We start from the raw sequence: 13,279 nt of genomic DNA on the forward strand, positions 1-13,279 counted from the left end.
GGATTCACCTTGGAAGCCAGCCTAACCCTCAAGGTCCACATTGCAAAAAACTATATCTAATTTTTCCCAGTACACCTGAATTAGGAAAAGCATTGGACTGTAGACTGAGAAGTGTTAAAATGAAAAAACAAGGCAGCAGGCATTTTTTATCTTTGCACTCAGGATCTAGAGCATCCTCAAATCCATCAGGACTGACCAAATATTGCTTACATTTTTAACACAAATCTTATTGCCATTTTCTTAAAAACATACATTTTGCTGTTGTTCAGTACATTAAATAGTTTACACATTAGCACAGGCGGCAATCCGATATACTGTAATAGTTAAAAGCGCAATAAAGCTGTGAGGTTTCTTAACAGGAACAATTTGCCTTCTCCCTCCCCACTTTAACTAAACATCATCATTTAGGAACTAACACGTCATACACTTTATAGAAGTGATTTTAGCAATATGATATTGGCACTGCTCCAGAAAGGGGTCAGGAGTGATTTGAGGAACAAAGTACAACCGGACCGAACCAGTTCATCATCTACAATGGAGATGGGATAAGCCAGCTTAAGGATCTGTCGTGTCCAGGGTTTTGAAGGACTTGAGCATGGGCATCCCATTCCATTGCTGGTATTCATCTAGCAGTAGTGCATCGCGCTCAGCCAGATCCCAAAATCTCCAGCAGGAAGAATTGGGCTCTAGCTGACAAGGGCTCCACGAGGCCAGATACCTCTTCTGCGTGGAGCGACTGAATAGGATTTGCTGCTGCAGAGAAGGACGTAGTGGATGCTGCAGTAAAGTCATGCCAACTGGTGATGCACCATGGGCGGGTCGGAAACAGGTCAGTTCTGGTCTCCTCTATATTCTCAGAGCACTATTTGGATGAACATTTTTAAAGTTCCAAGTTTTGGATTTGGGCTATCTAGGCACTCTTAGCACCACCTTTAAGGGTCTAGGATTGGAGGGGAACAGCTTGGAGGGTCAAGGCTCAGGCTGGGTCTAGCTGCAGGTTCAAGATGGTTAGAGCGTTTTCTGTCACTGTTGCTCTGATCAGGAGGCCAGCCAACTAGCTCTTCGAGTCACTCTGGAAATCCTTGAGCAGCAAGGTAGTCCTCTGGGGGCACAAGGCAGGCTTCAGGTAGCAGGCGGATCCTCTAAGGTGCAGCAGAGCAGTCCTTTAAAGTACACAGCAGGTCACAGGCAGCACATCAGTCCTCGGCGAGTCCTCTGCAGGTTCAGAAGTGAACTGAATAGTGGATATGAGGCTCCTGGTGCCGGTTTTTAAATGGAAGAAGCTTCTAGATTACCCCCAAAGATGGTGTTGGAATTTCCATCCTCCCTGCCCAAGTTCCACAACGCTAGTGTGAACTTCTCTGTGCGTGTGCTCAGGCAACTGCTCTGACGTTTAAGTGGGACTGTGCACAGCCCCCCACCTCTGGTCAGGATGGCCAATCAAGCGAACACCAAGTTCATATGGTGTGGCTATCAGGGGGTTTTACAGAAAGGCCAAGTGCACCTAGTCATGTGAACTAGGAAATAAGCTGCAGGCACCAAATGGTTAGGTCAAGAAAATGTCAACTTTCTAAAAGTAGTATTTTTCAGGATTGTTTATAAAGGGAATTTTAAATTGCAATTCCTTAGACACCAAACATGATATTTCTACCTTTCCCAGAACAAACGTTTTCACTTATAAATGTAATAAGGTAACCCAATGTTAAATTATGGGAGAGGTAGGCCTCACAGTAGTGAAAAATGAGTTTGTGAGTTTTTCATTACCAATACATTTTAAACTTAAAAGTACAAGTCCATTTTTTTAATATAATGTGCTGTGCTGAATAGCCTATTTAGGACCTACTGTAGGGGTGACATGTTTTAAAAAGGGAGTTTTAGGTTTTGTAAAAGTTTGATTTTTCCAGTTCAAATAAGCAGATTAAAACTGCACACAGGCTGCTGTGTCAGGCCTGATTCAAAAAGGGGGGTGGTGATGGACAGAGTATCTGAATTAGGCAGAACACTCCTACTCAGTCAAAAGATCAGGGCTTGATCCATCACTGTTTTTTAGCTCACTGCACCATCCCAGTTCAGAACCTGGCTACATGCAAATTAGTCTGTCCCTGGCCCAGTGCATCATGGGAACAGGGCAGACCGAACTGCCAAGCCAATTCTTTACTGGAAAGGAAACAAGCTTCCGGGGACCAGTTTCTGGCATTACAGCCGTCTTCAGCCCTGCTTGCTTGAATCCTGATCGTGCAGTGAGCAAGGGACTCACATCTGAGCATACCCTTCCACGCTTGTGGTGGCCAAAACGATTCAAAAAGGGGGGTGGTGATGGACAGAGTATCTGAATTAAGCAGAACACTCCTACTCAGTCAAAAGATCAGGGCTTGATCCATCACCGTTTTTTAGCTCACTGCACCATCCCAGTTCAGAGCCTGGCTACATGCAAATTAGTCTGTCCCTGGCCCAGTGCATCATGGGAACAGGGCAGACCAAACTACCAAGCCAATTCTTTACTGGAAAGGAAACAAGCTTCCGGGGAACGGTTTCTGGCATTACAGCCGTCTTCGGCCCGGCTTGCTTGAATCCTGATGGTGCAGTGAGCAAGGGACTCACATCTGAGCATACCCTTCCACGCTTGTGGTGGCCAAAACGATTCAAAAAGGGGGGTGGTGATGGACAGAGTATCTGAATTAAGCAGAACACTCCTACTCAGTCAAAAGATCAGGGCTTGATCCATCACAGTTTTTTAGCTCACTGCACCATCCCAGTTCAGAACCTGGCTACATGCAAATTAGTCTGTCCCTGGCCCAGTGCATCATGGGAACAGGGCAGACCAAACTACCAAGCCAATTCTTTACTGGAAAGGAAACAAGCTTCCGGGGACCGGTTTCTGGCATTACAGCCGTCTTCGGCCTGGCTTGCTTGAATCCTGATGGTGCAGTGAGCAAGGGACTCACATCTGAGCATACCCTTCCACGCTTGTGGTGGCCAAAACGATTCAAAAAGGGGGGTGGTGATGGACAGAGTATCTGAATTAGGCAGAATACTCCTACTCAGTCAAAAGATCAGGGCTTGATTCATCACCGTTTTTTAGCTCACTGCACCATCCCAGTTCAGAACCTGGCTACATGCAAATTAGTCTAACCCTGGCCCAGTGCATCATGGGAACAGGGCAGACCAAACTACCAAGCCAATTCTTTACTGGAAAGGAAACAAGCTTCCGGGGACCGGTTTCTGGCATTACAGCCGTCTTCGGCCCGGCTTGCTTGAATCCTGATGGTGCAGTGACCAAGGGACTCACATCTGAGCATACCCTTCCACGCTTGTGGTGGCCAAAACGATTCAAAAAGGGGGGTGGTGATGGACAGAGTATCTGAATTAAGCAGAACACTCCTACTCAGTCAAAAGATCAGGGCTTGATCCATCACCGTTTTTTAGCTCACAGCACCATCCCAGTTCAGAACCTGGCTACATGCAAATTAGTCTGTCCCTGGCCCAGTGCATCATGGGAACAGGGCAGACCAAACTACCAAGCCAATTCTTTACTGGAAAGGAAACAAGCTTCCGGGGACCGGTTTCTGGCATTACAGCCGTCTTCGGCCCGGCTTCCTTGAATCCTGATGGTGCAGTGAGCAAGGGACTCACATCTGAGCATACCCTTCCACACTTGTGGTGGCCAAAACGATTCAAAAAGGGGGGTGGTGATGGACAGAGTATCTGAATTAGGCAGAATACTCCTACTCAGTCAAAAGATCAGGGCTTGATTCATCACCGTTTTTTAGCTCACTGCACCATCCCAGTTCAGAACCTGGCTACATGCAAATTAGTCTAACCCTGGCCCAGTGCATCATGGGAACAGGGCAGACCAAACTACCAAGCCAATTCTTTACTGGAAAGGAAACATGCTTCCGGGGACCGGTTTCTGGCATTACAGCCGTCTTCGGCCCGGCTTGCTTGAATCCTGATGGTGCAGTGAGCAAGGGACTCACATCTGAGCATACCCTTCCACGCTTGTGGTGGCCAAAACGATTCAAAAAGGGGGGTGGTGATGGACAGAGTATCTGAATTAAGCAGAACACTCCTACTCAGTCAAAAGATCAGGGCTTGATCCATCACCGTTTTTTAGCTTACTGCACCATCCCAGTTCAGAACCTGGCTACATGCAAATTAGTCTGTCCCTGGCCCAGTGCATCATGGGAACAGGGCAGACCAAACTACCAAGCCAATTCTTTACTGGAAAGGAAACAAGCTTCCGGGGACCGGTTTCTGGCATTACAGCCGTCTTCGGCCCGGCTTGCTTGAATCCTGATGGTGCAGTGAGCAAGGGACTCACATCTGAGCATACCCTTCCACGCTTGTGGTGGCCAAAACGATTCAAAAAGGGGGGTGGTGATGGACAGAGTATCTGAATTAAGCAGAACACTCCTACTCAGTCAAAAGATCAGGGCATGATCCATCACCGTTTTTTAGCTCACTGCACCATCCCAGTTCAGAACCTGGCTACATGCAAATTAGTCTGTCCCTGGCCCAGTGCATCATGGGAACAGGGCAGACCAAACTACCAAGCCAATTCTTTACTGGAAAGGAAACAAGCTTCCGGGGACCGGTTTCTGGCATTACAGCCGTCTTCGGCCCGGCTTGCTTGAATCCTGATGGTGCAGTGAGCAAGGGACTCACATCTGAGCATACCATTCCACGCTTGTGGTGGCCAAAACGATTCAAAAAGGGGGGTGGTGATGGACAGAGTATCTGAATTAAGCAGAACACTCCTACTCAGTCAAAAGATCAGGGCTTGATCCATCACCGTTTTTTAGCTCACTGCACCATCCCAGTTCAGAACCTGGCTACATGCAAATTAGTCTGTCCCTGGCCCAGTGCATCATGGGAACAGGGCAGACCAAACTACCAAGCCAATTCTTTACTGGAAAGGAAACAAGCTTCCGGGGACCGGTTTCTGGCATTACAGCCGTCTTCGGCCCGGCTTGCTTGAATCCTGATGGTGCAGTGACCAAGGGACTCACATCTGAGCATACCCTTCCACGCTTGTGGTGGCCAAAACGATTCAAAAAGGGGGGTGGTGATGGACAGAGTATCTGAATTAAGCAGAACACTCCTACTCAGTCAAAAGATCAGGGCTTGATCCATCACTGTTTTTTAGCTCATTGCACCATCCCAATTCAGAACCTGGCTACATGCAAATTAGTCTGTCCCTGGCCCAGTGCATCATGGGAACAGGGCAGACAAAACTACCAAGCCAATTCTTTACTGGAAAGGAAACAAGCTTCCGGGGACCGGTTTCTGGCATTACAGCCGTCTTCGGCCCGGCTTGCTTGAATCCTGATGGTGCAGTGAGCAAGGGACTCACATCTGAGCATACCCTTCCACGCTTGTGGTGGCCAACACGATTCAAAAAGGGGGATGGTGATGGACAGAGTATCTGAATTAAGCAGAACACTCCTACTCAGTCAAAAGATCAGGGCTTGATCCATCACCGTTTTTTAGCTCACTGCACCATCCCAGTTCAGAACCTGGCTACATGCAAATTAGTCTGCCCCTGGCCCAGTGCATCATGGGAACAGGGCAGACCAAACTACCAAGCCAATTCTTTACTGGAAAGGAAACAAGCTTCCGGGGACCGGTTTCTGGCATTACAGCCGTCTTCGGCCCGGCTTGCTTGAATCCTGATGGTGCAGTGAGCAAGGGACTCATATCTGAGCATACCCTTCCACGCTTGTGGTGGCCAAAACGATTCAAAAAGGGGGGTGGTGATGGACAGAGTATCTGAATTAAGCAGAACACTCCTACTCAGTCAAAAGATTAGGGCTTGATCCATCACCGTTTTTTAGCTCACTGCACCATCCCAGTTCAGAACCTGGCTACATGCAAATTAGTCTGTCCCTGGCCCAGTGCATCATGGGAACAGGGCAGACCAAAGTACCAAGCCAATTCTTTACTGGAAAGGAAACAAGCTTCCGGGGACCGGTTTCTGGCATTACAGCCGTCTTCGGCCCGGCTTGCTTGAATCCTGATGGTGTAGTGAGCAAGGGACTCACATCTGAGCATACCCTTCCATGCTTGTGGTGGCCAAAACGATTCAAAAAGGGGGGTGGTGATGGACAGAGTATCTGAATTAAGCAGAACACTCCTACTCAGTCAAAAGATCAGGGCTTGATCCATCACCGTTTTTTAGCTCACTGCACCATCCCAGTTCAGAACCTGGCTACATGCAAATTAGTCTGTCCCTGGCCCAGTGCATCATGGGAACAGGGCAGACCAAACTACCAAGCCAATTCTTTACTGGAAAGGAAACCAGCTTCCGGGGACCGGTTTCTGGCATTACAGCCGTCTTCGGCCCGGCTTGCTTGAATCCTGATGGTGCAGTGAGCAAGGGACTCACATCTGAGCATACCCCACGCTTGTGGTGGCCAAAACGATTCAAAAAGCGGGGTGGTGATGGACAGAGTATCTGAATTCAGCAGAACATTCCTACTCAGTCAAAAGATCAGGGCTTGATCGATCACCGTTTTTTAGCTCACTGCACCATCCCAGTTCAGAACCTGGCTACATGCAAATTAGTCTGTCCCTGGCCCAGTGCATCATGGGAACAGGGCAGACCAAACTACCAAGCCAATTCTTTACTGGAAAGGAAACAACCTTCCGGGGATCCGGTTTCTGGCATTACAGCCGTCTTCGGCCCGGCTTGCTTGAATCCTGATGGTGCAGTGAGCAAGGGACTCACATCTGAGCATACCCTTCCACACTTGTGGTGGCCAAAACGATTCAAAAAGGGGGGTGGTGATGGACAGAGTATCTGAATTAGGCAGAACACTCCTACTCAGTCAAAAGATCAGGGCTTGATCCATCACCGTTTTTTAGCTCACTGCACCATCCCAGTTCAGAACCTGGCTACATGCAAATTAGTCTGTCCCTGGCCCAGTGCATCATGGGAACAGGGCAGACCAAACTACCAAGCCAATTCTTTACTGGAAAGGAAACAAGCTTCCGGGGACCGGTTTCTGGCATTACAGCCGTCTTCGGCCCGGCTTGCTTGAATCCTGATGGTGCAGTGAGCAAGGGACTCACATCTGAGCATACCCTTCCACGCTTGTGGTGGCCAAAACGATTCAAAAAGGGGGGTGGTGATGGACAGAGTATCTGAATTAAGCAGAACACTCCTACTCGGTGAAAAGATCAGGGCTTGATCCATCAACGTTTTTTAGCTCACTGCACCATCCCAGTTCAGAACCTGGCTACATGCAAATTAGTCTGTCCCTGGCCCAGTGCATCATGGGAACACGGCAGACCAAACTACCAAGCCAATTCTTTACTGGAAAGGAAACAAGCTTCCGGGGATCCGGTTTCTGGCATTACAGCCGTCTTCGGCCCGGCTTGCTTGAATCCTGATGGTGCAGTGAGCAAGGGACTCACATCTGAGCATACCCTTCCACGCTTGTGGTGGCCAAAACGATTCAAAAAGGGGGGTGGTGATGGACAGAGTATCTGAATTAAGCAGAACACTCCTACTCAGTCAAAAGATCAGGGCTTGATCCATCACCGTTTTTTAGCTCACTGCACCATCCCAGTTCAGAACCTGGCTACATGCAAATTAGTCTGTCCCTGGCCCAGTGCATCATGGGAACAGGGCAGACCAAACTACCAAGCCAATTCTTTACTGGAAAGGAAACAAGCTTCCGGGGACCGGTTTCTGGCATTACAGCCGTCTTTGGCCCGGCTTGCTTGAATCCTGATGGTGCAGTGAGCAAGGGACTCACATCTGAGCATCCCCTTCCACGCTTGTGGTGGCCAAAACAATTCAAAAAGGGGGGTGGTGATGGACAGAGTATCTGAATTAAGCAGAACACTCCTACTCAGTCAAAAGATCAGGGCTTGATCCATCACCGTTTTTTAGCTCACTGCACCATCCCAGTTCAGAACCTGGCTACATGCAAATTAGTCTGTCCCTGGCCCAGTGCATCATGGGAACAGGGCAGACCAAACTACCAAGCCAATTCTTTACTGGAAAGGAAACAAGCTTCCGGGGACCGGTTTCTGGCATTACAGCCGTCTTCGGCCCGGCTTGCTTGAATCCTGATGGTGCAGTGAGCAAGGGACTCACATCTGAGCATACCCTTCCACGCTTGTGGTGGCCAAAACGATTCAAAAAGGGGGGTGGTGATGGACAGAGTATCTGAATTAGGCAGAACACTCCTACTCAGTCAAAAGATCAGGGCTTGATCCATCACCGTTTTTTAGCTCACTGCACCATCCCAGTTCAGAACCTGGCTACATGCAAATTAGTTTGTCCCTGGCCCAGTGCATCATGGGAACAGGGCAGACCAAACTACCAAGCCAATTCTTTACTGGAAAGGAAACAAGCTTCCGGGGACCGGTTTCTAGCATTACAGCTGTCTTCGGCCCTGCTTGCTTGAATCCTGATGGTGCAGTGAGCAAGGGACTCACATCTGAGCATCCCCTTCCACGCTTGTGGTGGCCAAAACGATTCAAAAAGGGGGGTGGTGATGGACAGAGTATCTGAATTAAGCAGAACACTCCTACTCAGTCAAAAGATCAGGGCTTGATCCATCACCGTTTTTTAGCTCACTGCACCATCCCAGTTCAGAACCTGGCTACATGCAAATTAGTCTGTCCCTGGCCCAGTGCATCATGGGAACAGGGCAGACCAAACTACCAAGCCAATTCTTTACTGGAAAGGAAACAAGCTTCCGGGGACCGGTTTCTGGCATTACAGCCGTCTTCGGCCCGGCTTGCTTGAATCCTGATGGTGCAGTGAGCAAGGGACTCACATCTGAGCATACCCTTCCACGCTTGTGGTGGCCAAAACGATTCAAAAAGGGGGGTGGTGATGGACAGAGTATCTGAATTAAGCAGAACACTCCTACTCAGTCAAAAGATCAGGGCTTGATCCATCACCGTTTTTTAGCTCACTGCACCATCCCAGTTCAGAACCTGGCTACATGCAAATTAGTTTGTCCCTGGCCCAGTGCATCATGGGAACAGGGCAGACCAAACTACCAAGACAATTCTTTACTGGAAAGGAAACAAGCTTCCGGGGACCGGTTTCTGGCATTACAGCCGTCTTCGGCTCGGCTTGCTTGAATCCTGATGGTGCAGTGAGCAAGGGACTCACTGCACCATCAGGATTCAAGCAAGCCGGGCCGAAGACGGCTGTAATGCCAGAAACCGGTCCCCGGAAGCTTGTTTCCTTTCCAGTGAAGAATTGGCTTTGTAGTTTGGTCTGCCCTGTTCCCATGATGCACTGGGCCAGGGACAGACTAATTTGCATATAGCCAGGTTCTGAACTGGGATGGTGCAGTGAGCTAAAAAACGGTGATGGATCAAGCCCTGATCTGTTGACTGGGTGTGAGTGTTCTGATTAACTCAGATACTCTGTCCATCACCACCCCCTTTTTGAAATTATTTTGGTCACCATGAGTGTGGAAGGTTATGCTCAGACATGAGTCCCTTGCTCACTGCACCATCAGGATTCAAGCAATCCGGGCCGAAGATGGCTGTAATGCCAGAAACCGGTCCCCGGAAGCTTGTTTCCTTTCCAGTGAAGAATTGGCTTGGTAGTTTGGTCTGCCCTGTTCCCATGATGCACTGGGCCAGGGACAGACTAATTTGCAAATAGCCAGGTTCTGAACTGGGATGGTGCAGTGAGCTAAAAAACGGTGATGGATCAAGCCCTGATCTGTTGACTGGGTAGGAGTGTTCTGATTAACTCAGATACTCTGTCCATCACCACCCCCTTTTTGAAATTATTTTGGCCACCATGAGTGTGGAAGGGTATGCTCAGACATGAGTCCCTTGCTCACTGCACCATCAGGATTCAAGCAAGCCGGGCCGAAGACGGCTGTAATGCCAGAAACCGGTCCCCGGAAGCTTGTTTCCTTTCCAGTGAAGAATTGGCTTTGTAGTTTGGTCTGGCCTGTTCCCATGATGCACTGGGCCAGGGACAGACTAATTTGCATATAGCCAGGTTCTGAACTGGGATGGTGCAGTGAGCTAAAAAATGGTGATGGATCAAGCCCTGATCTGTTGACTGGTTATGAGTGTTCTGATTAACTCAGATACTCCGTCCATCACCACCCCCTTTTTGAAATTATTTTGGTCACCATGAGTGTGGAAGGGTATGCTCAGACATGAGTCCCTTGCTCACTGCACCATCAGGATTCAAGCAAGCCGGGCCGAAGACGGCTGTAATGCCAGAAACCGGTCCCCGGAAGCTTGTTTCCTTTCCAGTGAAGAATTGGCTTGGTAGTTTGGTCTGCCCTGTTCCCATGATGCACTGGGCCAGGGACAGACTAATTTGCATATAGCCAGGTTCTGAACTGGGATGGTGCAGTGAGCTAAAAAACGGTGATGGATCAAGCCCTGATCTGTTGACTGGGTAGGAGTGTTCTGATTAACTCAGATACTCTGTCCATCCCCTACCCCTTTTTGAAATTATTGTGTCAGGCCTGAGACATCTTTAAAGGGACAACTAAAGTGGATGGCACAATAGGTGCTGCAGGCCCACTAGCATTAAACACATTTTTTTTTGAGCAATTCTAAATTAATCCTTTGATCTTATGGCTCTAACAGTCTACGCGTTTCAAACTCGCGGTGTTTGTGGAGTTCTCATCAGGACAAGAGCTCTGTTTTTTACAGCTCCCGTGATCCTTTGCGGACCCGGAAGCGCATTGGCATCGATCGGACGCGGTGCCACGAAAAGGAGAGAGATTCCTCCTCTGTTTGGCGGTGAATAACCAAACAGATAAGACCCACTGAGAACACCTTTGTACACAGCAGCCTGCGTCTATACAACAAGCCAGGCAGTCCATATCAACGTAGATGATTGCTCAAGTCCAAAAATACAAATTGGTTTTGCGCCGGGGATGATTGAAAGCCATCATACCGGTTCTGAAAAACAGAGCTCTTGTCCTGATGAGAACTCCACAAACACCTTGAGTTCGAAACGCGTAGACTGTTAGAGCCATAAGATCAAAGGATCAATTTAGAATTGCTCAAAAAATTGTCTGAAAAAGGAGTAATCTATGGCATTCTGTGAATATTGTAATTCCAGTGTATGTATATGAGTGTATGATGTCTGTGGTTGTATGAGAAGGAATGTTTGAATGAGTGATTGTTTGAAAATGTACATAAGGTAATGTGTTGAAAAATTATAATGTATATGTTGTGTACAGAAGGTCTTGTGAAATATGAAAATTGGTGAAATAATAACCAAATTCATGAAATAAAGAGTTTTGCAAAATAATAAAAGATTTATTCAAACATAAACATGACAACAAAGCATATTGTTTAAATCGTATGTGTTGAGTTGATTCAAGTCTAAATCATAGAACAGTATTGGCACTCCTTTTCGTTTAATATTAGTGAGTGGCTAAGCCTTGCTGTTGGGATCCCAGACCCAGTGGTGGTTTTTCATAGGCCCACTAGCAGCATTTAATTTACTGGCCCTGGGTAAATGCTATCCCACTTTACTAGGGACTTAGAAGTATGGTAAATATTCCAGTGACATTTAATCCAATTTTAACTTGTTTTAGGGAGTGAGTGAACAATCCTAAGTACTGTTATACAGTGGTAAGGTGCACAGTTTTATGCCAACAAAAATGTATTCAGAAAACAGGAGGGGCAAAGGCAAAAACAAATCTGGGGGAGACCCTGCAGAGAGTAACACTTGTTGACGTTATACTTGTCTTTCACCTTATGCACCAATCCTCTGCCTTTTGGCCTCGGTTCACTCTATAGAAATACCATGCACATGTATACATACATTATGCATATAGTGCCAGTTCAATTCCTCATTCATCTGACTCTGGTAGCTATGTTGAATTAGCTCTTCATTAAGTAAACATATTTCAAAAAGAGCTGTAGTCTCTCCATATTAATCTGCAGGGAAAAAGAAGGAATAGGCAGGATAGGCCGAAGGAGTTTTTCACTCGTAGATTGTCTCACCTTTTATCTTGCTTCCATCTTTCTTTTCTGGATCAAAGCAGAGCAAAGCAGCACCTCTGCCATCTGCAGGCTCAACGTATGATAGCATTAGACAGGCTCTGCAGCATTTGTCTTCAGATTCCACCATCTTATCTTCTCTCTCTTCGTTTTTGCAGTGACGTACGTCTTGAAGAGCGACAATCAAGGTCTGTACTATGGTAAGGGACAGTTATGTCAAATCTTTTGTAGAATAGGTTTACCGTTCATTGGTGTCTGATTGAGTTTCTAAAGTGTGGTAAAGCATTCTTTTGTCGCCTTTTTCAAGCAGAAAGAGAGCAATGATCTGCTGTACACCTTCACCTATGATGAATCTGAGCATCTGGTGTGAGCATTTCTCCATTCAGAATACATGCAGGAGATAAGTGTGGGAATAATTTATTCCATGTAGGTTAACATGGCATAGGCACCAAAATACAGTTAACTTTCAGTGGTTAAACTGCTGATCTTGGAACCTTAAGACGTGATTTTGAATCATGGCTTCAGCATTTGACCAAAGATGACGTTTTTCTGGGCAACATGTTTTGTGGCCCTGGTCCTTAAAAAGTATATATTTTTAATTATCTATAGTATAATAAATGTGTGTACAGTTTCAAACCCATCATGTCCTAATTTCTGTAGTCTGATTTCATCTGAACCCCACGTGTCATATTCAAGCACTGCTTCATTGATATGCATTGTAGTTGTTTGTAAGCCCATGAAAAGCCAAAACACCTAAGTGTTAGCCAGAATAATCAATGGCATCCATAGGTGAAGCATTAGAGGTATATTTAAACTGGCAGACATTGGTCGGTTCCTATTCCATGGTTGCCTTTCTAGCTTCACTGGGCCCTGATTGAGATTCTAGTAAATCTATCTAGCTACTCTGACTTATGTGGTCTGTTCTATGCGAAATGCCTAAAATAATTGTAAAAAATGTGGAATGCCAAGAATGTATGACTTTTGAAACAAGTATTATGTGATTGCACTTGTGTTTATTGGTATGAATTACTTAGCTGTTACATAATACATATCTTAAATCCCATATTCATCTGAGTTTGTGGTATGATACATGGAATCTCTAGTCGCTACCTGCATATTTAACCAGAGATCCAAAGCCAAAACAGCAACTTATGCAGCACATTCTCTGTCAGTATAGTTTAGCGCCATGATGCTCCTTAGAGTGACAGCTGCGCTCTACAAATGTGCTATTACATTACATCACAGTATGATTTTGATCCATTTGATATAGAAATATCTGTCTTGATGAAATGTGTGCATTTTGCAAATTATGTGG

At 46.7% G+C, this 13,279-nt stretch overlaps 1 protein-coding gene across 4 annotated transcripts in view; it reads left to right on the forward strand.

Annotated features, from left to right (window-relative positions):
* Window positions 1-13,279, forward strand: part of HPN (hepsin) — a 432,603-nt gene that overhangs the window by 297,524 nt on the left and 121,800 nt on the right. For all 4 annotated transcript variants that reach the window (XM_078655375.1, XM_078655378.1, XM_078655377.1 and 1 more), the window contains one exon: window positions 12,123-12,164. In XM_078655375.1, the coding sequence (XP_078511501.1) occupies window positions 12,123-12,164 (42 nt within the window). The remainder of the gene's footprint in view (window positions 1-12,122; window positions 12,165-13,279) is intronic.

This window comes from Lissotriton helveticus, chromosome 7 (assembly GCF_964261635.1).
Source record: "Lissotriton helveticus chromosome 7, aLisHel1.1, whole genome shotgun sequence".
In the NCBI taxonomy this organism is placed as follows: domain Eukaryota; kingdom Metazoa; phylum Chordata; class Amphibia; order Caudata; family Salamandridae; genus Lissotriton; species Lissotriton helveticus.